General features: G+C 54.2%; 1 protein-coding gene across 1 annotated transcript in view; it reads right to left on the bottom strand.

Moving 5' to 3' along the window:
- Window positions 1-27,300, bottom strand: part of SLC6A3 (solute carrier family 6 member 3) — a 50,197-nt gene that overhangs the window by 15,148 nt on the left and 7,749 nt on the right. Inside the window, exons 4-11 of the mRNA XM_025387629.1 lie at window positions 22,767-23,001; window positions 14,228-14,366; window positions 12,919-13,053; window positions 8,174-8,277; window positions 6,774-6,898; window positions 3,199-3,311; window positions 1,676-1,804; window positions 926-1,025 (exon numbers count right to left, since the gene is read on the bottom strand). Coding sequence (XP_025243414.1) covers window positions 926-1,025; window positions 1,676-1,804; window positions 3,199-3,311; window positions 6,774-6,898; window positions 8,174-8,277; window positions 12,919-13,053; window positions 14,228-14,366; window positions 22,767-23,001 — 1,080 coding nt within the window. The remainder of the gene's footprint in view (window positions 1-925; window positions 1,026-1,675; window positions 1,805-3,198; window positions 3,312-6,773; window positions 6,899-8,173; window positions 8,278-12,918; window positions 13,054-14,227; window positions 14,367-22,766; window positions 23,002-27,300) is intronic.

Below are 27,300 nucleotides of genomic sequence, written 5' to 3' on the forward strand. Positions count from 1 at the left end.
CCGGGTTTAAGCTGAATCATATTCTGTCGTAAGTACACCATCACTGTGTCTTCAGAAAAGCTGCAGCCTCCCGAGTGGCTGGGATTATAGCCGTGCGCCACCACGCCCGGATTTTTTTTTTTTTTTTTTTTGGTAGAGATGGGGTTTCACCATGATGGCCAGGACAGTCTTGATCTCTTGACCTCGTGATCTGCCCACCTCAGCCTCCCAAAGTGCTGGGTCACAGGTCACCGCACCCAGCCTGCACGTTCATGGTGAGATGCCCGGGTTCAGCCTTGCCACCTCCCCGGAAGCGACCTGGCCAGGTGAGTGGAGCTGGCCCTCCGGCCCGTCTTACAGAAGAGAGAACTGAGGGGAGTCGAGGTGACTTGTCCAGGTCAGCACACAGGGAAGGGGCAGCCCTGGCTCCAGGCTGGGTTTTCTGTTGCTGTTTAAACCCCTGGTGGACATCCCAGGACCCAGCTGGGGCAGACCAATGGGCCAGGAGCTGCACCCGTTGGGGCATCCGTTGGAGAGCCGCCCGCTGGCCATCACGCCCCGACTGCTCTGGGGCTCTGGTCAGCAGGCAAGGCCATGACGGCACCTTTGAAATGCAGCATGTCACATCCCTGCTGAACCCCCCAGCATGGATCTGATTGTGTGGGATGGGCTCGCCAGTGCCTCCAGCGTGGAGGCGGAAGACGCCCGGCCACTGTGAACACCTCTGACCACAGTGTGCGTCTTCCGGCCGCCATCCGAGCTAAGCACCTCACTGATCCCATCGAAAGGACCAGGGCCAAGCCTCTCCCCTGTGCGGAGCTGTGATGATCACAACCCAGGCTTCCGGCAGCTGAAAGGTGTGTCCTCACAGCGGCTTTGTCAGAAGGGGAGCGGCACAGCCACCAAACAAGAGGGCGTGGGCCTGGCTCCCTCCCCCCGGACTCACCGTAGAACCAGGCCACTCCGATGGCTTCGATGAGCACTCCAAAGAGGATGGACGTGCCGGCTGCAAAATGGTCCAGGAGTGTGAAGACGTAGATGCCTCCCTGGAAGAGAGGGGAGCCTGTGGACCTGCAGAAGGGCTTTCCCCGAAGGCCAACCTGGCCCGGGACTCACTGTGCACACAAATGGTTTCACTCAGTGCAAACTCTGCTTTGAGTCCCTAAAATTCTATCCACCTGCAGCTACTTAGGGCCACGTCCATCACAAAAAAATAAAAATAAAAATGACCTCTCCTTTCCCTTCCCAGGGCTCCGTGTGCAATTAGAAATAGAAGCAACCAAACGTGGAACTTGGCAGTGCCTCCCTTGGAGAGCACATGGCCTGGGCTCCCCCTCCCATGTAGATAGGCTCTGCCACCCCCTCCCACGTAGATGGGCTCTGCCACCCCCTCCCACGTACATGGGCTCTGCCACCACACCCCCAGCGTCCCCCAGTCCCCAAACCCTAGAGGGAGGCAGCTTCAGCCTCGGGCGCTTCTGGGGGAGCTGTCCCGGTGCTGAAGTGACTCTGGGACCAAGCTCCCATATGCAGTTACCCTGTGCACTGCTGTGAGTCATTCTCTGGGGTGGGTGGGGACGCAGCTTCCTGAAAGTGCTGTGGTTCTGTCTGGCCTGACAGTCCCAGCCAGGGTGCCCCATGCCACGTGCTAAGGAGACATGACCAGGAGAAGGCGAAGCCAGCAAATGGTACGTACATTGGTGACACAGAACAGGGAGAGAAGGAAGGTCGCCAGGACGATGAAGAGCGTGAAGAGCTCACGGTGTCTATGCAGCAGCTGGAACTCGTCGATGAGCCCGGTGATCACCGACTCCATACCGCCCATCTGCACACAGAGCACAGGGTCGGGCTGCAGGCTGGCAGCGCTCCTGACCGCAGCCTGGGCCAAGGTCTACTTGTCACCCAGGGGACGCACACCCGGAGAAGGACACGGAATAGGGGCCACGCGGCTGTCCAGGGTGCAGGACGCCTGGTAGTGAGGACAGCTGTTGGTGAGGGCTTCTATGGCGGCACGACCACAGGAGAGAGGACCCAGAGGGACCACTCTATCCACGGTAGAGGGTTTGCAGCGTCTTCGATGTCTCTGGGTGGGTAAGATGCGGTGTGGCTAAAACAACACCACCCCGTCCACTGCTGCTGCACAGGCTCGGCTCAGCCAGATTTTCCTGAGCAAGATGCGCCCCCCACACAAAGCTTTTGGGTGCACCTGGCCCGGTCATTGGCTACACCTTCTCGATGGAGCCTCCCAACTCCAGGCATCCTCCTGTGAGATGCCATCCAGGCACCTGACTCCTACGTAGTGACCTTCTTCACCTTGCTCGGTCTCGGTCCAGGCCCCCCCTTCATGCTCCCATGTCAGGAACACGAGGCCTGTGGTCAACCCAAGAGCTGTGGCCGAGCTGGATAGGATATGAGTGGGGGCCAGGTGCATGACCCACGTTTATAAGGAAAGGGATTCTGGGTACTTAGGTCCCCTGCAGCTGACAGGGAAGAAGGAGCCTGAGAAAGTCTAGCAGGCCCAGGGCTGATCGAGGGCTCCACCTGCCACCCCCAGCAGCTGGAGGTGCAGGGGCCACACACAAAGCATTCAGGGCCAGGCCTGGGGTCGGTGGGTGCCAGGAACTGCTGTTGCCCTCCTCATTCCTCGTGGGGTCGCCGAGGGTTCCAGGGAAAGCCATGAGATATGAAGGACCTGCTGTGTGCCCTCCAAGGCCCCACCACTCTGGTGTCCTGAGCCAAGTCTTTGGTGGCTGGGGCCCTGCTGCACGTGCGTGCATGTGTGTGCGCATGTGTGTGTGCATGTGTGAGTGCATGCATGCATGTGCGTGTGTGCATGTGTGTGCGCGTGTGTGTTCATGTGTGTGTTCATGTATGTGTGTGCGTGCATTTGTGTATGTGTGTGTGCATGTGTTCATGTATGTGTGTGTGCATGCATTCGTGTATGTGTGTGTACATGTATGTGCACATGTCCAGGATCTGTAGGTGGCTCAGGGCAGGGCACACGGGTACCCCAGAGTAGAGGGATAAAGGAAAAGTTAAACTCCAGTCACCACTCACCCCAGCCCCAAGAAAGGTCTCCCAAATAATCGCAGGGCTCGCCCAAGTTGAGCACAGGTCTGGGGGCCGTCCGTGAGCCCAGGGATCTTGCCTGGCCCTGGGAGGGCGGGGCCCCCTTGGGTGGAAGGAACCCAAGTGCCGAGCACAGGGCGGGTTACTCACAGCGCTGTCGATACCCAGGGTGAGCAGCATGATGAAGAAGACCACGGCCCAGGCCGAGGACAGCGGGAGCGTGGCGATGGCCTCCGGGTAGATGATGAAAATCAGCCCCGGCCCTGAAACAGAACCCGCCCTGCTTGCCACAGAGCCCAGGCTGTGCTCTCCCACCCATCCTGCCCCACCCTGCCCCGAGAGGCCAACACGGCCTGTCACAGGCCTGTAGAGACTAGGGTGGTGTGGCCCTGCTGAACAGCCTCCCTCCTGTGCATCCAGCAGACCCTGGCCTGGGACTCAGGAAAACAGAAACCCAGAACCGATGGGAGGGCTTTGGTTCATGCCCACCACCCAGCAATGGAGCTCCTGCAAATTACCTGTGTCCTCGCAGGTTATGGGGGCACGGGGAGAAGGAGGGGCAGAAACAAGGGGAGGGCAGGAGGGATTTCCAGGCTGGTCCTGCCCTTCATCCCAGGGACACCTGCTAACGTCCTTCTAGTTAGTTTTTCCTGCACATATCATGTGATACACACGCAGGCACGTGCACGCACATATTTGTGCGTTCAAACTCATCCATGCAAGAACACATCCACGTGTACACACACAAATAGACGCACGCACGGGCACGCACACACACACACACAAATAGACGCATGCACGGCCATGCGCGCACACACACACACACAAATAGACGCACGCACGGGCACGCACACACACACACACACAAATAGACGCACGCACGGGCACGCACACACACACACACAAATAGACGCACGCACGGGCACGCACACACACACACACACAAATAGACGCACGCACGGGCACGCACACACACACACACAAATAGACGCATGCACGGCCATGCGCGCACACACACACACAAGAACACACACATCACACACGTCCACACTATTCAGTAGCAAATTAATTTCTAAATTTAGCAAAACATTAGGGATACGTTCCTGACCTCCGCCTTCCAGGCACACGAGGAAGCTGAGGTCCTCCCACCCTCCCATGAGGTTAGACATGGCTGCACTTGGCCAATGCGCTGTGAACCCACGATGAGCGGGTCCCTGTGAATGAAGCTTGGTAGAGGAGTGTGTGGTTCCTTTACCACTGCCCCTGCCACGGCATCCCGGAGGCCACATCGAGACGGGCTCCTATCAGCTGGGGCCCTGAGGGCTCAGAGGAGCAGCACATCCTGACAGATACAGGGGCCCAGATGGTGGCTTCGAAGATAAGAGATAAACCTGCAACCTTGCTATCCCTGCAAGCTAGGGGCACGCCAGGTGAGGGGCGGCATGGCCAAGGTAGAGGAGGTGTCCCCGCACAGCTCTCTGGGGAGCTGACGCGTGCTTCCTGCTACCAGCAGGCAGACCTGGATGGAGGTGGAGGGGATAAGAGCGTGGCAGGCACGCGACCAAAGTCAACGCAATTTGGTCTCCGATGACCCCAAAGTAAAAACCAGTCCCATAGGCAATTGACCATTGACCATTTCAGAAGCCTTGCATCCTCCACTGGCTGGCACTGTCTCCAGAGCCCAATCTGCCTGCAACAGAGTCCCCTGTCCTCAGCAGGCACGTGTCTGGCCCTAGCCTGCAGGAATAGGCCTGGGCCTGGCCTTTTAAATAATCAAAGGCCAGAGCCAGGGGCCGTTCCCAAAGGTCTTTCAGGGGCCTTACTGTCAGCCAAGCAGCGGGGTCAGACCTGGGCTCTCACAGCTCCCGGAGACCCTGGTGGACGGGGACAGTGTCCACGTGGGGTGGGGGAGGCAGGCTTGCCTGAGACGTTCCGGGGCTTGGATGGTACCAGCCAGGAGCCTGGGAAGATATTCATCAGCTCGGGGAACGTAATGTCAACACCCTTGCCTTCATTTCTGTACCTGAGTTAACATTTCACCCTGTTTTCTTGAGAATTACGCCTGTAAATGACATTTACTTTGCTTGTTATGCAATGCACAGAACATTCAACTTTATTTTCAGGGGTTAATAGAGGTTTCTGCAAACTATGCTAATTTATCATAGTAAAGGGCAAAAAGAATGGAGAAAATGCATAAATGTGGCACCGAGTAAATTTCACTGCCCTGCATTTATATGCATGATGCTCCCTTCCTCTCGCTTTGACTGAATTTTTTTTTCCTAAAGGAAAGAACACGGGCTTCGGAGGCCCGCCTCTGAGCTGCAGCTCTAGCCCCGACCCAGGCTTCCTGTTGCAAGCACGGAGGGGCTTTCAGGTCTCCGAGCCTGTTCCTACCTGCGGTGCGAGGGTCCTAGTGCCCCCCTCTGTGAGACTCAGATGGGGTCAAGGCTGCCCCCGCTTGGTGCTTGTCGCTCCCTGCCCTCACTGAGCCCCAACACCCAGGCAGAGCTCAGTCAGTGACAACACCCATACCAGATGGGCTTTTCTGAGCACAATCATTCCTCACAAATGTAGCCTCCCCACTACCCCCCACCCCCACCCCCAGAGAAGACAGTCCAGAGGAAGCAAGGATGGGGACGCAGGATGGGAGCCCACCCAACCCAGGGGCCCGTGTCTGGAGGGAAAGGGCCTCCTCCACATCCGTGTGGCAGAGCAGGCCTGGAGGCAGGCGGGGGTTCTGCTGGCTGACAGAGACCGAGAAGCCTCGGGACTCCCTGGAGCCCTCGGTTGGCCCAAGTTAGGGCTGCCAACGCCACAGCTTTCCACTGCAAGCACCAGAGCCGGGCAAGTGGCCCCGAGTGCCTGGACCTGCCCTCAGCCCCTGCATCTGTGCCCGTCCTGCCGGCTTCATCCTGCCTGGCTCACTTCATGCTGAGGCTGAGGCCTCCCCGCCCTCAGCCCCTGCACCTGTGCCTGTCCTGCCGTCTTCATCCTGCCTGGCTCACTTCGTGCTGTGGCTGAGGCCTCCCCGCCCTCAGCCCCTGCACCTGTGCCCGTCCTGCCGGCTTTATCCCACCTGGCTCACTTCCTGCTGCGGCTGAGGCCTCCCTGCAACTCACCTGCGCCTGCCCAAGACCTGGACCCCTCCCCACCCTCTCGGAGACAACTCGAGGCGTGCAGGGACACTCAGCGTCATGCATCGGCCTGGGCAGCAGGCAGGGCCACCCTGTGCTGGAGGCCTCAGGGATCTCCTGGCTGCTCTGTGGCCAAGCTGACGTTCGCGCCACCCCAGTCTGCCTCCAGGTGTTGCTGGAGCAGCTCATTTCTCCCCTTCCCTGAGCTGCACGTTCCCACACCACGTGGCAAGCAAACGTCTAGAGGGCCTCAGTGACAACATCCACGCCAGACCCTGGTGGCTCAGCCCCATGTGGCATCTGCGGGAGCAGCCGAGGGACCAAGGCACCAACCGTGCTGCTCAGTTGCATTTGGGCTTGAGGCTCCGCAGCCCAGGGTGGAGGGCCCGCGAGGGGCAGGGCAGGGAAGGCGCTGGGTTGGGGGCAGGTCCGTACTGGGTTGTGCCTCCTTCAAGAGTGAGGCAGCAACTCTCACTGACGTCGCTCAGGGCCCGTGCGTCTCCTTCCTCTTTCACAAGGAAAAAGGCTTTGCTGAGAGCTCGGCACCGGGGGCTACGCGGAGCAGGCCCAGGCGTGGCAGGAGGGGCTCACCGTCCTTGGCCACGTCCCCGATGGGCACGCTGTGCTTCTGCGCCATGTACCCCAGGAAGGAGAAGACGACGAAGCCGGAGGAGAAGCTCGTCAGGGAGTTGATGGAGGTGGTGACTATCGCGTCCCTGGAAGAACAAGACAAGCCGTCTCAGGAACCAGCTGAGCTGCAGCAGCTGCAATTTTCCAGTCATTATTCTTAATTTACTGTGTCTGGGGAAGGGGGCGGGAGGTCTTTGGAGGGGCCGCTTTTCTCAGTGAGCACGGCCTTAGCAGCCTGGCAGAGCTGTCCTTGGACCACCTTGGCCCCCTGGCTGAGCTGCTCAAGGCTCAGCCATCAAGGCTCAGGGCGGGCAGAACAGACGACTGCCCCTGTGCCCCGCGAGTCCTGCTGTGGGCGCCTCACCCAAGGCAGAGCTTCCAGAACCTCCAGGAGCACACACCTCCCGGGGACCTTGCTAAGATGCAGATCCTGACTGGGGGGTTCTCATGGGGTCTCAGGGCCTGCGTTTCCCGTAAACTCCCAAGGGTGCTGGTGCTGCGGGCCTGGGGGCCCCACTCTGAGGGCTGAGAAACCAGAGGGCTGGAGGCAAGCAAGGGAGGAACAGGGAGGGTCCTGGGGTCGGACAGAGCACCAGCGTCCTCCTCCTGGGTTCCTGTGTGGCCTGTCGCCGGGGTGGAAGGACCCCACACACTTCATCTGCAGAGCACCTGGACCCAGGTGGACGGAGGTGGGCTGCAGGCAGGGGCTGCCTCGGGACCTGCCCTCCAGCGCCCACTCTCGGTGGAGCTTGTCTGTGGTCTCTCTGGCCATTCTGCTGCAAACACTGTCCTTGTATTTTTACTGTGTTTCTATCCGCATGATGTGGAAGAAAGTAAGCACAAGTCCATAAAGGTCAAAGAAAGCAGGTCCCAGATAAAATTCTGTTTCTGTTTTTAGGAGGATTTGGGGTCCAGCACGGGGCTTCAGGTGCCTGCTGGTAACACAGGGTGCACATGGGATGGGGGGACACACTCAGGGAGTTATGAAGCTGGACCCTGAGCGAGGGGGCACAGAGACCCCGCTGGGGCTGGTGCGAGGGAGGAGGGTGTGTCCTTGTGCCAGGAGGGGCTGGCCTTGCTGCTCGGGGTCCTCAGTGGGGAATCTGGCCGCAGGTCAAACCTTGGCAGGTCCCTCCCAGGAGGCGACACACCCACGTGCTTCAGTGCCTTCTTTAAAGCTGAAATCAAAATCGTGTTGGGGGCTCCCTCCCTGTCGCTTCTGTCTGAAAGGCCACGCAGCTCCCACGCTTGCGGGTTCCGTTGATCCGCCCTGTCTTCATCCAGGAACGCGCTATTTCTGGAGGTCAGCGACCCCTCCCCAGTATCGACGAGGCCCCTGCCTAGCCCTGCTAGGGGCTCACCTGTAGCAGTTGTTGGTGAACTTGTTGTAGCTGGAGAAGGCGATCAGGACCCCAAACCCCACGCCCAGGGAGAAGCACACCTGGGTGGCCGCGTCGATCCAAACCTGCAGAGCCAGAGGGCAGTGAGAGGCTGTCCCAGGAGAACGCAGGACCCGAGCACCCTCCCCATCCCAGCCCCACGCTGAGGCCTCTAAACTCAACACCATCCTCAAGAGGCAAATGGCAGCAGCGCGACTGGTGGAAGACGCAGCCTCAGGAAGTGAACCCTCCCGGGTCAGCAGCCTGGAAGAGCCTGAGAAGCAGAGGGCGCTGTCCGTGTTCACTGATCTGGGATTCCCCATGGAGTGCCAGGGCAGCGATTCCACAGAACCAGAGATGCCCTGCTCCACAGCCCTCAGAACAGCACGGACCCATCCACACAGGACACGATTGTGGAGCCATGATAGCCCTCAGAACAGCACAGACCCATCCACACAGGACAACCGCAGTGTCCTAAAACCCTCAGAACAGCACGGACCCATCCACACAGGACATGATTGTGGAGCCATGATGACCCTCAGAACAGCACGGACCCATCCACACAGGACAACCGCAGCGTCCTAAAACCCTCAGAACAGCACGGACCCATCCACACAGGACAACCGCAGCGTCCTAAAAACCCTCAGAACAGCACGGACCCATCCACACAGGACAACCGCAGTGTCCTAAAAACCCTCAGAACAGCACGGACCCATCCACACAGGACATGATTGTGGAGCCATGATGACCCTCAGAACAGCACGGACCCATCCACACAGGACAACCGCAGCGTCCTAAAACCCTCAGAACAGCACGGACCCATCCACACAGGATAACCGCAGCGTCCTAAAAACCTCAGAACAGCACGGACCCATCCACACAGGACAACCGCAGTGTCCTAAAAACCCTCAGAACAGCACAGACCCATCCACACAGGACAACCGCAGTGTCCTAAAAACCCTCAGAACAGCACGGACCCATCCACACAGGACACGATTGTGGAGCCATGATAGCCCTCAGAACAGCACGGACCCATCCACACAGGACACGATTGTGGAGCCATGATAGCCCTCAGAACAGCACAGACCCATCCACACAGGACAACCGCAGTGTCCTAAAAACCCTCAGACCAGCACGGACCCATCCACACAGGACACGATTGTGGAGCCATGATAGCCCTCAGAACAGCACAGACCCATCCACACAGGACAACCGCAGCGTCCTAAAAATCCTCAGACCAGCACGGACCCATCCACATGCTGCATCATGGCGGCACCCTGATAGCTCTCGGAAAGTCATGAACTTATCCACACACGACATGCTGGCGGCGTCCTGATAGCCCTCAGAACAGCATGGACTCATCCACACTCACACCAGCCCTAGCGGGGTCTCCATCCTCCCTTGATCAGGGTCCGGCTTCACAACCCCCTGAGTGTGTCCCCCTGTCCCATGTGTGCCCTGCTGCATGATGGCAGTGCTCCAAAACCCCCAGAACAGCATCAACTCATCCACACGCTGCATGATGGTGGTGCCCTGATAACCCTCAGAACATCATGGATCAGCGACACGCTGCATGATGGCGGCTTCCTGATAACCCTCAGAAAGGCATGGACTCATCCACATCCATATCCACGCTACATGATGATGGTGTCCTGATTGGACGCACACCAGCAATACCTGCTTTGTATTTTTCCCAAAACACGAGCAGTATAGGTGCACAGTAGCACCTGGGCATGGCCAGGAGCCCACCTGCAGCTTAGACGCTGGTGCTGTGCCTGCCCAACTTGGTGGATGGCACCCACGACTCTGGATGTGAAAGGAAAGGTGGGTGGGTCCATGATTGGACCACCGTGTATTTTAAAAAGTCAGCCACAACCTGCTAAGGCGAGGGCACTGTGGAGACCATTCAGTGACTCACATGCCCACCTTGCCCCTGCCTGGGCCTCGGATGGGGGAGAAGGAGCAGCCAAACCCCCTTGGAGGCATTTGAGGGACTACTCAGCCAGGGCGGTTCCTGCAAGTCCATGAAGCCCATGGTACAGGCCTGTGGGCCAGGATGCTGAGACAGAGGCACCAGATGCTCCTGCTGGGGAGGTCAGGTGGGTCTCAGGGCATCCCAGGTCCCAGGTCAAGCTTGCCTGAGCTTGACTGAATGAGGGAACTGGGTGCTGCAGAGGGGGCGGGGCCCTCTGTCCATCGGGCAGCATGTCATAGCCTCAAGGCCACCCCAGGTCCTGGGACAGTGGGTTTGGGGGCAGATGGCCAGGCCCTGCAGTCAGGGCTGTGCAGATGGCCAGTGTCTCAGCATGAGGGGAGGAGCCAAGCCAAGAGTGGCTGGGTGGGCAGTGGGTGGAGAGGTTCATACCCTAATGTGGCTCCCATGCTAGTCATCAGTCACCTGCCTGGCCAAGTGACTGCAGGCTGGATCAGGTGTCACAGGGGAACACCTGCCTCCTCCTCACCCTGAGCTGTGTGTGCAGCTCAGGCCTCTGCCCAGTGCCACCCTAGAGCCAGTGCCCACGGCTGCCTCCCTGGGCCTCACCTAATGCACTTACACTCCAGGACCTGGAATTGTCTTTTCCTTCCATTTCTTTCCTGATTTCTCTTCACTATACATCAACCCATCATCTAGTATCTATCAATCACTCATCCATCTATCTGTCATCTATCACTGTCATCTATCAATCCATCACCAGTCTATCATCTATCTGTCATCTCTATAATCTATCAACCATATATCATCTATGAATATATGAAGTACATGCATGTGTACATATCTATCGCCATCCATCCTGTTGTATATCCATCCTATCTACCTACCTACCTATCATCCATCCATCCACCCATCCATCATCCATCCATGCTGTCCAGCTACCTACCTATCATTCATCCATCCACCCATCCATCCATCCACCCATCCATCATCCATCCATTATCCATCCATCCATCCTATCTAGCTACCTACCTATCATTCTTCCACCCATTCACTCATTCATCCATCCATCCATCCATCCATCCATGCTGTACAACTACCTACCTATCATTCATCCATCCACCCATCCATCCATCATCCAGCAATCCACCCATCATCCATCCACCATCCATCATCCATCCATCCATCCTATCCAGCTACCCACCTATCATTCATCCACCCATTCCCCCATTCATCCATCCATCCATCCACCCACCCACCCACCCACCCATCCATCATCCATCCATCCACGCTATCCAGCTACCTACTTATCATTCATCCATACACCCATCCATCCATCATCCACCAATCCACCCATCATCCATCCATCCATTCATCCACCCATCCATCATCCATCCATTATCCATCCGTCCATCCTATCCAGCTACCTACCTACCATTCATCCACTTATTCACCCATCCATCATCCATTCATCATCCATCCATCCATCCATCTACCCATCCATCATCCATCCATTCTATCCACCTACTTACCTATCAGTCATCCATTCATCCATCCTATCTATCCATTTTATCCACCTACTTAACTGTCATCCATACATCCATCCTATCCACCTACCTGCCTACTCATCCATCCATCCATCCATCCATCTGTCCATCCACCCGTCCATCCATGCATCCATCCACTCTATCCACCTACCTGCCTATCATCCATCCAGCCAGCCAGCCTTCCATCCACCCATCCATCCATCCACTCTATTCACTCTCTCCACCTAATTTTTGACATCTCATCTGTGTAATTTGTTCTCCAATGGACATCTTTTCACATGCACTGGTGTTTGTTTTGCCTTCTCACGGGGCTGCCTATTTTTCCTGGCTGGAGCATTGTACTTGTGGCATTTTTGTTTGATTCTATAACACGTCCTGCTCCTGCAAATGCACCCCTTGACTTCACTTTGGCCTTTCTGGGGTCCTGACACACTGCTGGCTTCACGGTTTGTCCGGCTCCAGCTCTGCACTTGTGGGTCCCTGGCCACGACTGATTTTGCTGCCCTGGTTGTGCTCCTCTCTCTTCTGTGGCTCCCGTGGACCACATGCCTGCTGCACCCATGGCTCCTGTCTCCACAGGGGCTTCCCCTTCAGTGTGCAGACACATTTCCATCCCCACCCCCACCCAGCTGCTTTGCAGGCTCATAGGTGCCATGTCCAGGTGCCTTCTCCCACTGCATAGGGCAGCACCTCTCAACGGCCTCCTGCCTCACACTCCAGCTGAGATGGCCCCACCCCTCTTGCTGCATCGTCCTCTCACAGCAACATGGACACCCCTGGGTGGCTTTGGAGCCTGCCACCTCCTCCACCTAGTCCACCTGATATCCAACAATGCCCGAAGTGAGCTGCCATTTTTGTCATGCCAGCCTTCCACCAACGGCTGCTTCTGTTTCTGGGCCTGTTTGTCAGAAATGGTGCAGCCCCTTCTCTTCCCTTTCTTGACAAGGGACCCATCCCCCATGGCCCAACCAAGTCTCTCTCCAGGAGGCCTTCTCCAAACATTTTAACCCCGAATTATTTCTTCTTTTGCTGACCAAATCTGCAGCCTGACTCTAGATGGAGTTTTCGATGTAATCTGATTTAGATGACTCGTACTGTATCATGGGTATTTGAGATTTGGCTTCCTGAGGAAAGAACCCTGGTTTCCGCAACTCTGATACATCTCAGCCCTGGCAGGCAATGAATATGGAAACCTGGGAACGTCAGAGCCCCTGTGGACTGTGAAGCAGTGAGTGGGTTGTACTCACAGACGCCTCGCAGAGCCGGTAGAAGTCGACGCTCAGGTACGCTCTGATGCCGTCTATAGCCCCAGGGAGGGTGACCCCACGCAGGAGCAGGGCAGTGAGGACCACGTATGGCATGGTGGCTGTGATCCACACCACCTGCAGGAGAGGACAGTGTCACCAGGCTGCACAGGTAGGGCCCTCGGTGGGAGCAGACACCGGCACATGGGCACTAGGTTGCCCTGACAGCTTGTCCTCTGACTGGGAGGCCCAGTTCCCAAACATCTCCTGGGACGCCAGCTCAGCAAATGCTCATTGGAGTGAGAAGGTCAAACGCTTTCCGTCCCGCACACCCTCCCAGGGATGGAATGGGAAGAACAGCTTGGCAGGGAAAGCACATTCCTTTTCTGCATTCGGTCCACCAGAGTAGCTGGGAGTGGCTGATGGGGGTTTTCTGATGCGTGGGATGAGTGGATTGACACTGGTGAATGGCACTGTGGGACGATGAAAGGTAGCTCTGGGCTGTGTGCCTGCGGGAGGCTCCCATGGCTGGTGCCATACTACACACACTATTCCAAGGGAGGGGCATACCTTGGTCAAAACTGGTTTTAAAAAAAAGTATTTATTTTATTTATTTATTTTTTTGAGATGGAGTTTCGCTCTTTTTGCCCAGGCTGGAGTGCAATGGCATGATCTCAGCTCACTGCAACCTCTGCCTCCTGGGTTCAAGCAATTCTCCTGCCTCAGCTTCCCATGTAGCTGGGATTACAGGCACATGCTACCACGCCTGGCTAATTTTGTACTTTTAGTAGAGACAGGGTTTCATCATGTTGGCCAGGCTGGTCTTGAACTCCTGACCTCAGGTGATCTGCCCACCTCAGCCTCCCAAAGTATTTTTATCAACAAAAAAAACCACGTTGTGTGTGCCCTCCTGCCAGAAACACTGCCGTGGGTGCTTCCCTCCTGAGGCCCTTCCCCAAACACAGCCACATATGGACCCAAAACCCGACGGTGCCCTGTGTCCACCCAGCCCAGCCACGGCCACGTGTCCACCTTCCCCCCACCCAGCCACGGCCATGTGTCTACCCAAGCCAACCCAGCACAGCCACAGGTGTACCCCCAACCATGGCCACGTGTACACTCTCAAGCTGATCATGGCCACAGGTGTCCCCCAAACTCAACCATGGCCATGTGTCCACCCCAACCTGGCCATGGCCACATTTGTAGCACAAAACCCAACTGAGGCCACATGTGCACCTCCTGGCCAGCCACGGCCACATGTCCACTTGGTGGCCCCATGTCTACAGGCCCAGTTGGTGACCCTGAGCCTCACCTTCCCCGAGGTCTTCACACCCTTCCAGAGGCTGAAGTAGAGCAGCACGATGACCAGCACCAGGCAGGCTGTGAGCTGCCATCGTGGAGGCCCCAGGTCGTCGATGCCATGGCTCTGGTGGAGGTGCAGCACGCCACGCCTGCAGAGGGGAGTCAGCGGGGGCCTCTGTGGGTGGCTGTCAACCCACCTGGAACTGGACGGCTGAGCTTGCCCAGGGACCTGCCCTCCTCATCTCAGCAGGGCAGAAAGCATCCAGTCTGATGGACAAGAGATGCCCTCCAGGGAGGTCTGGCCCACAGGCCCTGGCAGAGGTGTCAGGGCTGCCCTTGAAACCCGCGGAGCACATGGGAGGCCTAGGAAGCCCCGCCTCACCCTCTGCCCTTGGCACCTTTGCTCATTGGAGCTGGGGAGAGAAAGGGCACCTTGGGTTTTTGAAGAAAAGGAGCCACAGAAACCAAAAGAAAGTTGCTGAGCAATGCTGGGTACCCACTCCTGCCCACAGGATGGCCCCAGGGTCCCGCTCCAGGGATGAGGCTGAGCAAACTCTAGCAATAATACCAAGCACACAGCCTCCAGCCAGCACTGTTTTCTGAGGGGATGGCTCACGACACCTGCTCACAGCCCCTGCTGCTATGAGGATTCAATGAGGAACAGGTTTAGTGGATGACTCTGCTCCAGCAGGAATCACTCGCAGTTCCACTGTTTTTTGCAGGATCCCTCACAAAGGGCAGAACAGAGGGTGAGGGATGGAGCTGACCATCGGCCGTGCTCCTTGCTCCAGGCACAGACCCTGGGCCCCCTTTCTGTGGGAACTCATTCCATCCCGGTGACACTCTCTACGGGAGAACATGCACCAGGCTACGTGCAGCAGGCTGCGTCACCATTGCAGACGGTGACTTGAGGCCAAGACGACTGTAACAGCCGTGCCGCTGCCACCGTCGAGTCAGGAGCCGCGACACCCAGGAGCCGCGTTATGAGAGGAGCTCCCACTGCCCAGGTTTGCTTCTGTTGTGGGTCCACTGAGGTCCCCGGGAGATAACACCGGACACCCATGAGGGAGCCCGGCCGACTGCAGCCTCGGGAGCTTTCCACCAGCTGCGAGGCATTCCAGGGCCAGGTCCCAGGAATTTGGCTCTTCACACTCCCGAATCACACCAGACACCCTGGCTGCTGCCAACAGGGAAGGCCCCACGAGCCCTGAAAGGGCCGGACAGTGCTTCCGTCCTATCCTGGAGGGCGTCCAGGCACAGGCCCCAGGTTGGCCGGGTGGACAGATGGCTGCACCACTGAAACCGTCACCACCATTCTCTGCTCTTCTCCGAGGGCAAGTCGCTCAGTCAGGAGGCTGTCTGTCACCCACACTGTGCAGGGGAAGTCGCCTGAGCCGGTGGAGGTCACGCCTGCCCTTCCTGGGGCAGTGGAGACTCCCAGGGCCTTCTTCTCACTCCGGCCACACACCAGGCTCTGCCCCTGCTGGCCGAGTCCCCATCGCTCTGCTCCCCCAGCAAGGCCTTACCACGGACAGCCTCTGAGGCCTCACAGCAACTTCATGCAGCCCGGACCACTCCTCACTCACTGCCCATGGTGTCACTGACCCCAGCATGCCACCAGCCCATGCCTTGGCAGCCTCGGTGCCTCGCACACACACGTGCATGGATTACACACTCAGACCAGACAGCACACCCTCTCCTCTTTCCCATGTGCCTGGAGAAAAGGCAAACTCAGCCAATGCCCCTACGTGGCACAGGCCCTCCTGAACCTGAGGCGGAGGCCCAGGGAAAGTGCGCTGCCACTCTCGGGGCCTTCTCACAAGGTTGCGTCCACAGCATGCACAGCTGGCTCAGCATCAAACATGAAAGCAACTTCAGAAGCAGCACCTCAACACACTGGGTCGAGCCCCTTCTCGAGATTAGAAAGTCACTGTGCTTTGAGGTTATTTGAAATCCCACAGACAATTTAGAGAACTGGACACTCTTGAGTGCTGTCAACCTGAGAAGAGGGGTCCCCACAGCTAACCACAGCATGGGAATCAGCCATGCCAGGAGCCGGGGAAAGCTGTGTGGCTCCCAGCATGTCCATGCTTCTGAGGGCAGGGTGGGCGAGACAATCAAAGGACGTCCGGGAAGGGGCATGGGGCTCACATGCAGGCATTTCATAAGCCATAAATAGTTGGGAGGACCAGAAAAGCGTTGGCCCAAGGATGTTCACTGGGAGTGGAAAAGGCACGGCACCTCCCAATTTCTGCTGGGCTCTTTTTCCTGGTGAATTCGTGGCCATGATTCTTCAGTTGGGTGACAGTGGAGCCACTGGTGGTGATCCAGGCATGCTCGGGCCTCCCACGCATCATTGTGATGACCTCACAGCAGCCCTCTCACCCCGTTTTACCAAGAGGGAGCCAAGGCAATGAGGGGGTGAAACAAGCTTCCAAAGGATAAAATTGTGCCAAAGCACATTAACCTCCCATTAGAACAAATTTAACACTCTCTAAACAAGGACAACAACCACCAAGTACCCATTAGTATAAAACTCACCAAGTCTAGCATCTAATAAAAAATTACTAGACATGACAAGAAGCAAGAAATGTGTTCTACAACCAGAGGAAAATCAGTCAACAGCCACTTCACATGATATACAAAAATTAAACCAAAATGGATCAAAGAGCCAAATATAAGGGCTAAAACCATAAAACTCTTGGAAGAGAACATAGGGTAAATTTTCATAATCTTGGACTTGGCAATGGTTTCTTAGATATGACACAAAAGATGAATTGGACTTCATCAAAATTTAAAACTTTTGTGCATTGAAGGCTGCTATCAACAGAGTGAAAAGGAAAACTACAGAATGAGAGAAAGTATTTGCAAATCATCTATTAATCTGATAAGAGAATAATATCTAAAATATGTAAAGAACTCCAAAAACTCAACAACAAAAAAACTGACAGCCCAATTCAAAAATAGGCAAAGGACTTGAATAGATATTGCTCCAAAGAAGGTATACAAATGGCCAATAAACACATGAAGAGATGCCCAATAGTCTCTAATCATTATGGAAATAGAAATCAAAAACACAGCGAGAGACCACTTCACACCTATTAGGATGGCTATTATCAAAATAAACAAGCAGGAAGTTCTAAGTGTTGTCAAGGATGTGGGGAAATTGGAACCCTTGTTCTGATTTGCATCCACAATGGGAAACAGTGTGGTGGTTCCTCAAAAAATTAAACACAGAATCATCACATGGCTCCAGCAATTCAACTTCTGGGTATCCACTCGAAAGCAGTGAAAGTAGGTACTCAATACTGAAGTTCACAGCAGCATGTTTTCACAGTAGCCAAAAGGTGGAAGCAACCCAAATGTCCATCAAGAGATAAATAGATCTGGCCAGGTGTGGTGGTTCACATTTGTAATCGCAGTGCTCTGGGAGGCTGAGGCGGGAGGATTACTTGAGCCCAGGAGTTTAAGACAGGCCTGGGCAACATGGCAAGACCCCACTTTATACAAAATTTTAAAAAATTAGCTGGATGTGGTGTCACATACCTGTAGTCCCAGCTACATGGGAATCTGAGGCAGGAGGATTGCTTGAGCCCAGAAGGTCAAGGCTGCAGTGAGCAGTGATCATACCACTGCACACTCCAGCCTGGACAACAGAGTGAGATCCTGTCTCTAAAAAGGAAAAAGATAAATGGATAAACAAAACATGATATATCCATACGATGGAATTGGAATATTATTTGGCCTTAAAAAGGAATGAAATTCTGGTTCTGAAATTCTTCAATAAATCTTGAAGACATATGCTAAGTAAAATAAGCCAGTCACAAAAAAATAAGTGATTCTACTCAGAGGAGGGACCTAGAGTAGACAAATTCACAGAGACAGAAAGTAGCTGCAGAAATGGTAGCTGCCAGGGGCTATGGTGAGGGAGGATGGGGACTTAGTGTTTAATGGGGACAAAATTTCAGCTTTGGAGAAGGGGAAAGTTCCAATGGATGATGGTCATGGTTGCACAACATGTGAATGTACCTAATGCCACTGAACTGTGCACTTAAAAATGGCTAAGATGGTAAACAATGCTATGTATAGTTTATCACAATAACCCCTCAAAAAGGCAAAATATTTTTGTGTAAAGTCCAAGCTGAATCATGGCCAGCAAGTCTACACTACAAGAAATGTTAAAGGAAATGCTTTAGATGGAAGGAAGATGGTCTTAAATGGAAACCCTGATCTACATACAGGATCGGACAGCACTAAAGATTGTGACTATGCAGGTAAATATAAAAATTTAAAAAAAAAAAACTTCTTTTCTGTGTTAGATTTGTTCAAAATGTAAATGCTTAAAGCAGAAGCAGCAGCAAGGTGTCATGGAGTTGATACATACTGTAGAAATAAAATCTATGGCGACAATTGCACAAAGGATGTGAGGGAAACAGAAGTCTACTGTTGTAGGCCCTTCTGTTCTGTGAAACAGTATCACGTCACTTGAAGACAGACTGTGATAAGTTAAACGTCAATGTTGTAAATCCTATAAAATCCACGAAAAAATGAAAACAGAAAGCTATAGTTTATTAGCTAATAATGTTGATAAAATGAAAGCCTAAAAAATTAATTCAAAACAGGGAATAAACAGAGGAAACAAGAAACAAAGAAGAGATGGGGCAAAAAATTAGCACAATGAAAGACTTAAAGCCAGCCATGCTGACAATTATTGAATGGAAATTCTAATTTAAAAACAGAGATTGCCATATTGGATAAAAAGCACAACCAACTCGATGGTGTCTACAATAAATCCATTTTATATATAATGCCCATATAGTTTAAAAATAAAAGGCTGGAAAAGATAATACCAGACAAACAGCAATCATAAGAAAGTTGGGGTGGCCATATTACTGTCAGACAAAGTAGACTTCAGCATGAGAAATCTAACCTGCAAGGTTAGTTCAAATGGTCAAGCGGTCAATTCAAAGACTAATAATAATAAACATGTATGCACTTCATAGCAGAGTTTCAAAATACATGAATGAAGCAAATACTGATAGAAGTGAAAAGAAATAGACAAATCTACAATTATAGTTGAGATTTCAGTACCCCTTTCTCAGTAACTGATAGAGTAAGTGGACTGAAAACCAGTAAGGATGTAGAAAACCTGAACAATACAATGACCTAACATGACCTCTCTGACATTTATGCAACTCTCCAACCAGACAGCATAATACATATTCTTTCTAGGCGCACGTGGAACATTCACCAATGTAAACCATCTAGTAGGTCATAAACAAGTCTCAATATATTTTAAAATATTAAAGATGTATAAGCACATCATCTTGCCAAAACAGAATTAAATTAGAAATCAATAACAAAAATATCTAGCAAACCTCCATACATTTCAAATTAAAAAACAAACTTCTAAAAATGCCCCATTAGTCAAATAGAAATCAAAAGAAGGATTAGGGAATACTTTGAACTGAATGAAATGAAAACACAGCATATCAAACTTTGTAGGATGCAGCTAATGCAGTCCCTTTGAGGCAAATTAATAGCTTTAATTTATAACTTTATAATTTATATTAGGCAGTGTTGATAAGTATTTATAGAAGTAGGGAAACTGTAAACTGGTCAGAGTTATGTGGTCCTGTGTTGGGGTTTTGAAATGAAAACACAGCATATCAAATTTGTGGGATGCAGCTAATCAGTAATCTCCAGGTTCCTACAGGGAAGGGTTCCTTTCATTTCTCTGCAGGAACCATTTCTGCCACCTCCCTCTGGTGGGTGGGCTGCTGCCCAAGAAGGAAGTGGCAATGCAGGAAGGCTGGCTGGGACCCCTGGGGGCCAGGGGGCCAGCAACTCCCAAGGATACGTTTCATTTGCCAACCCTGAGGAACACTGGGTGCAGGAGCCAGCACCGCACATGGCATTCGTGGCATGTGGAGGAAGTGCTGTCAGTGGGGTAGCTCAGCAGCCTTTTCTGACTTAGGGCCCAGAAGACATGGCCAGCGTCTCACCCAGGCCTCACGGTTACTTCCTGAGGACCTGTAGTAAAAACGCACGATAAAGCCCTTTCAGATCTACTCCTGCTAACATCTTAGTTATCAAATTTATGACACGGCATGTTTGGTACATTGTGTAGGAAACTCAGTCCCTTTTGTGGTTACCGACAAAGTCAGGCATACCCATTATCTAGGACAAAGAGCCGCACCACCATGCATCACAACCTCTCTGGCCTTTGTGGCCTTTCACGGTGGAACATCCACTCCCTGACTACATGCGCCAGCAGGAACCTGACATCCTTCGTCCAGTGATCTGCTTTATAAAGTGGGTTCGAAATCCAGAAAACCCCCAGCAGACCTGAGCACGTTACGACTGTCCCCCTTGCTTCCCAAGAGTCACTGGGGCCTGTTTCAGGGGAGCCTGAGTCCCACTGTTGGGAAAATCACCTTCGGAAGGCGTGGGAGGAGCGCCAAGCACCTCAGTGCCCTGAGTCATTAATCATTTGTGAATTGATCTTAAACCTTCTCCAACTCTCCACGTCTGCTCTTGGGCTGCCGCCAGCTAGAGTATACCACGTGCCAGTGCGGACAGGGCTTCCGAGTGAAGGACTGGGCACCTTTCCGTTTCCTTCCTTCCTTCCAGACTGAGAACTTCCAAATAGACTTCACTAGTCTGATCGTTTAAAATAATAACACGTTCTTTCCTTCTAGCATTCTTAACAACGGATCACTGGACTAATCATTACACTAAATTTTCCTCTCCGATTTTCTTACCTGAACATCACTTAGGTGAGTCAACATTTCCCACACTGCCCAAACAAAAGGAAAGCAGTCCCCATGTGGTGGTACTTGGCAGCTTTAACAGGGCATTGGGTACTGGGAACTCTCAAGCTCTCACCTCGGTGGCGCCTCTGCGGCCTCCGCCCCTGGCTCTGTGCGCCCCCTCACTCTCTCCTGCTGGCCCCTCTCTTTGATCACACGCTAACCCTGAGATCTGGCCACACAGCAAGGGCACATGCAGCCCGGGCCTGGGGTGTCTGTGGGGTGTTTAATTAGGGAAATGTAGGTGTGAACAGGCCATCCACACGCAATGGGAATTTTCTCCCTCAAGAATGTTAAAATCTACTTGGACAAATGGTGTGACTGCGTTATTTGGACGATTTCATCATTTCCTGCTTGCCTGTCACCACGAGAGTCCTGTCAGACGCTCCCACGACCTTGCCTGAGGCTGTGCTTCCTATGGCGATGCTCAGGTGTCTTCAGGCAAACCAACCGGGACTCATCCCGGGTGCATCTTCTCTCCCGCCTGCCCACTCCTGAAACCAGCCCTCCTCCCATGAACGCCTTCCTGGCGCCCCGACCTGGACTCTCTCTCCTTCTGACGGGAAACAGTGGATGTAGTGAGAATCGCACAAACGTCCTCTCCTCCTCTCCGAAATGGCGGCTGAGTTTAAGAGTCCGCCTGTCAGAATGCGACCCAGCACGAGGCCCCAGGCCCAGCTGGAGGGGGCAGGGGAATGTGGATGGCACCTGCCAGGTTCAGATTCCAGGAGGGGTCCAGGGGAAACAGGGGACCCATGGGGGGCAGTCACAGCCCTTCTAGGCTGGGCCAGGCCACGTGATGATGAGGGAGGGCCAGCAGGAGCTGGCACGGGGCCTAAAAAGACTTCATTGCAGACATCGGGGTCCAGGAAAGCAGGTGCTGCAGGTGGATGGTGAGGGGCAGACCTGGCTGGGGTGGACAGTGAGGGATGGGCCTAGATGGGGTGGACTGTGTGGGTTGGGGCTGGCCGGGGTGGACGGTGAGGGTCGGGCCTGGCCGGGGTGGATGGTGAGGGGCGGGCCTGGCTGGGGAGGACTGTGCAGGTCAGGCCTGGCTGGCGCAAAGAGAGAAGGAGGCAGAGGCCCAGGAGGCTGCTGGACATGGGACTCACCAGCGTGGGAGGTGGAAGGAGGCCCAGAGACAGAAATAAAGCCGTGCATATAAACAACAAAACAAAGTCTCACGAAAAGTGGACAGCTGGAGCACCCTGGAGACAGGGGCTGCCTACTGAAGCCATAGACTTCTTGAGCAGTGAAGCCAGAAAGGTATCTCTTCTGGAGAGGGCAAGGGCCCAAGTGAGGCAGTTTGGCCCCAGGCTATGCACAGAAGAAGGGCAGGGAGGAAGGGAACCCAGACACCGGGCTGACTCACTCCAGAGACGCCGCTGCAGCTCCCAGAGACTGGAGCTTGCCAACCTTCCGCACAGGGTTGCTGTGTTCCCCACCAGCCCCCTCCCACCCCGAGCTGCTGCTGGGAGCAGGATCGCAGCCAGCGGAGCTGCTCAGTGCCCCATCCCTGCTGAGGGCTTGCCCTGTAGGAGCTTTGCTGAGTCCCTGGAGACCATCACAATGATTCAGAAATGTGCCCCTCCACAGCACTAAAGGGATGGAGTGCAGGAACAGGTTCCCACTCCCCGCACCCTGGGAGTCAGCAAGGGCAGGTGGCCAACCAAGGAGCGACCATGGGGACCCAGCTGCACCATCTCTCCCATTCCCGAGGACCTGACTCCCACTTACTCGAAGTACTCGGCAGCAGGTGTGGTCCCAAAAGTGTCGTTGAGGCCCGAGCCGTTGCCACCGGAGTCGCCAGAGTGGGCATCCGAGCAGTTGGGGCTGTTCCAGGAGTTGTTGCAGTGAATCCAGGGGAGCTCCGTGGTGAAGGAGGAGAAGAGGTAGTGCAGCGCCCAGGCGATGATAACGTTGTAGAAGAAGCCGACATACAGCGAGATGAGGATGACCGTGAAGCCCACACCTAGGGGGAAGGGGGTGGCCGTGGAGCCCACGTGGGCGGAGCACAGAGCCACCATCAGCAACGCGTCCCTTCCGCCTCCCCTCACAGGAGACATTACCCTGAGCACAGACCCTGAGGACTTTGAGGGTGTCTCTGAGGGACATCCAGGGCCAGCAAGGTCACCCAGAGCTATGGCGAGTATCCAGGGCCACCCTGATGCACCCAGAGACCCCCAGGGACACCAAGGTCACCCCCAGCCACACATGGTCATCCATCCCCACCACAACCACTCAGGATCCATCAGGGTCATCCAGGATCATTGAGGCCATCTAGGGGCTACTCTGGGTGATCCAGGGCAACCCAACCCATGGTTAACCAGGGCTGTCAGGTCCATGTGAAACCATCAGAATCATCCACAACCACCCAGAAGCACCCAGGGCTACCTAGGGAACCCATGCAAATAGGGCCATCAAAGATTGTCTAGGGTTACCCAGGAACACCCAGTGTCTCCCAGAACCATCAAGACTGCCAATAGTCACTAAGGGACACCTGGGGTCCTTGACAGACATCCACAGCCACCCACAGCCACCAGGCTCATTCAGGACTATGGAGGGCACCCAGGACCACACATAATCAGCCAGGCTAATCCAAGGCCACTTTGAGTCACAAAGGGCCATCCACGGCCATCCACGGCCATCCACAGCCATCCATGGCCATCCACAGCCATCTCCATTCATCCACAACTATCCACGGTCATCTATAGCCATCCACAACCATTCATGGCCATCCATGACCATCCACATCCATCCACAGCCATCCACAGCCATCCACAACCATCCATCCATCCATAGCCATCCACAGTCATCCATGGCTGTCCACAACCACCCACATCCACCCCTGGCCATCCACGATAATCCACTGCCATTCCCAACCATCCACAGCCATCTACAGATCTCCACAACTATCCACAGTCATCCATAGCCATCCACAACCATTCATGGCCATCCATGGCCATCCACATCCATCCACAGCCATCCACAACCATCCATCCATCCACAACCATCCACAACCATCCACATCCATTCGTAGCCATCCACAGTCATCCATGGCCATCCAAAACCACCCACATCCACCCCTAGCCATCCACAACAATCCACTGCCATTCACAACCATCCACAGCCATCTACAGACATCCATAGACATCCACAGCCATCTGCATTTATCCACAACTATCTATGGCCACCTATGGCCATCCACAGCCATCCATGGCCATCCAGAGCCATCCATAGCCATCTATGGCCATCGGTAGCCATCTATAGCTGCTCATGTCTCTCCCACAAGACTACTCAGAAGAGTCATCTGGGCTTATTTACAGCCATGTGGAGCCATCCAAGGTCACACTACCCATGCATGACCATCCAGGGTTTCCTAGAAACACCCAGGGCCACATAAGACCACCCAGGGCAAGTAAGATCATCCAGGGCTTTCTTGGGCCACCCAGAGTCTTGCATGACTATCAAGGACTACTCAGAGCCATGTTTGACCTTCCAAGGCCTCCCAGGGCCATGCAAGACCATCAAGGACCAGTCAGGGCCATCCATAGCCATCTAATGCCATTCAGGGTCTTTTAGAGTGTCCTTTCCAGGATCACAGACCTGGAATTTGGGATCCATTCTTTATGGGGGCTCCTGGCAAACTGGAACAGAACTCAGTGGTCAGCAGTCTTTGGAGCAGTATCAGCCTGACTGGTGGGCAGATGGGCCTGCTGGTCAGACGGCTTCCTCCTTGTTCACTGCTGGATGGGCACCGTCACGTTCTCGCTACTGGGGTTCACTTTACCAAGCTCCAGGAAGAATTTTTCTCATTTCCACATTTCTTCTCAGTTTGCTGACATGATTAGTTTGGGTACAACTTTGATTTACTTTGTTAAAACCCAGTAGGCACCATGCCCTGTCTTGCATGCTCATGGCCAGGGTAGGAGCATACCTTCAAGGTGACTCTTGCAGGGAGTGGCCTGGGTTGCTTTTTATGGTCTCAATCCTTAGGAGAAGCTGTTCTCATGCTCAGGGCACCTCAGTAAAGTTCTCTTCCTATCCTGAAAGCAAAGAGAAGGCTCAAAACTTTGTTTTAAACAGATCCAGGACCACGAATGCAGGTAATCCTTCTTGGAAAGCATGCTCAGTGGTGGTGATGATGAAAGTCAAGCTGTTGCTGTTGGAAGGCCTTCTCCCACGTGGATCTGGTCCACATTAAATAATTCTGTATTACAGTCGGTCACGGATTGCCTTTGGAAGGCCTTCTCCCACATGGCTCCGGTCCATATTAAATAATTCTATATTACCATCTGTCACAGAGTCCCTTAAGAGAGAGGCTGGGTTGTGATCTACAGTGAACTCACCCAGGCAGCCACGTTGGGAGCCACGCTTTGGGAAGCCACACTGTTTCCAGAGAGCACTGTGGAGGGTTTTCCATGGTGGTGACTGACAGCGGGTGCCCAATTTGAAAATTTTTCAAGGTTAAAATTTTCTGTACCAAGTCCTTAGCTTGAAACCCTGGGAAGTCTTTGATCAAACAACACCAGAGTGGATCCCAATCCAGAGTCTGAAGGAAGGGCTGACTGTGCCCTGGGTCCTTCCAGAGCCACCGCTGTTGTTTCCTGCCCTGCACCACAGATCGGCAGGGCTGCCATGGGATCATGACATCACCATGGCCACAGTGCATGACATCACCATTGGCCATGCTGGCTGACACGGCTCCTAGAGCAAATGGGTCTGCTCTGATCCATGGGACAGTGCAGCCCCCACACCAGAGTCCCCCTTACCAAGAGGACTCCTCCTGGATGCTTCCCTGGGCACCTGGGTGGGGAAACGGCTCCCTTGAAAGGTGGTGGCCAGTGCCAGTACTGGCCAGTCATTTGGTTGCTCCAAGCCCTGCCCTTTGGGAAGGCAGAGCCCCTGACCTGGGTCACTGACGTGTAGCCCCTCACCAACTAGCCAACTTCACCATGAGCTCCTCAAGCTCACCGAAGGCCCAGACACACGAAACCCACTACCCTGTTCGCTACAGAACCTTCTAGTGGCCTCTGCTCACGACATCACTGTGGGCTCTAGATGAAGCTTCACCTGACATATTTCTTAAACACCATTTAGTGGCACGGGAGGCTGTCTCTCCAAGGAGGTGGCAAAGTCCCTGCTCGCGTTTCCAGGGAAAACGTTCATGAGAACGTGAAGCCGCCCTTCCCTCCTGTCTGACTCCCAGGAAGCTCAGCGCTAAGCGTGAATTTCAAGCATAGCTCTTAAGGTCTATTTCCTTAAATTTATTTTTGCTTTGTACCTTTTTTTTATATTAACCTTGTGTGTAGTTTGTTTTGTGTTTGAGAAATCACACTAAAATATGATTGACTATAAAACATTTTATATTCAATACAATTGAATGGTGGGGTTTCCAGGGCGTCTGTAAAATGGGGTTGCCCTTGGCAATGAAACCGAAACCTGACAAACAGAAGCCGGCTGAGGCTCCTGCCTGCAAATGGTGCTGAGGCTCCTGCCTGCAAATGGTGCTTCGCCCACCAGAGCACGGCCGCCCTGCACCATCCCTGAACACCAGTACACCCCAGGGCAGCCACGAGAGCTGGCTTCAGGAGAGGGTGTTGTCAACGCATGCATGGATCCCGCTGGAGGAAGCCTCTGCTGCAGCAGCCCCGCCACACCTCACAGGAGGCATCAGCAGGTCTTCGGAAGAAAGATGGGAGAGGGCCAGGCGCGGTGGCTCACGCCAGTAATCCTAGCACTTTGGGAGGCCAGGGCAGGCGGATCACGAAGTCAGGTGATTGAGACCATCCTGGCTAACATGATAAAACGCTGTCTCTACTAAAAGTACAAAAAATTAGCTGGGCATGGTGGTACGCACCTGTAGCCCAAGCTACTCGGGAGGCTGAGGCAGGAGAATCCCTTGAACCCGGGACACGGAGGTTACAGTGAGCCAAGATCACGCCACTGCACTCTAGCCTGGCAACAGAGCAAAACTCTATCTCACCAAAAAAAAAAAAATAGTCGGGAGAGGACGCCTCTCTGTGTCAGTCTGGGTGTCTTTAGTACGTGCTTGTTGTGTGTGCATGTACCAGAGAGACAGAGAGAAGAAGACAGAACAGGAGAGACACAGAGAGGAAAGGAGGGAGAGAGACAGAAACAGACACAGGGAGAGGGAAAGAGAGAGCGAGGGGAAGGGAGGAGAGGGAGAGTTTTAAAGACCCACCTCTCAGGACCCTGGGGTGTACCGCGGGGCCTGAAGGCCCCAGAGGCCCCTCTGGCTGTGGTGCCC

Source organism: Theropithecus gelada, chromosome 6 (assembly GCF_003255815.1).
Source record: "Theropithecus gelada isolate Dixy chromosome 6, Tgel_1.0, whole genome shotgun sequence".
Taxonomy (NCBI): Eukaryota; Metazoa; Chordata; class Mammalia; order Primates; family Cercopithecidae; genus Theropithecus; species Theropithecus gelada.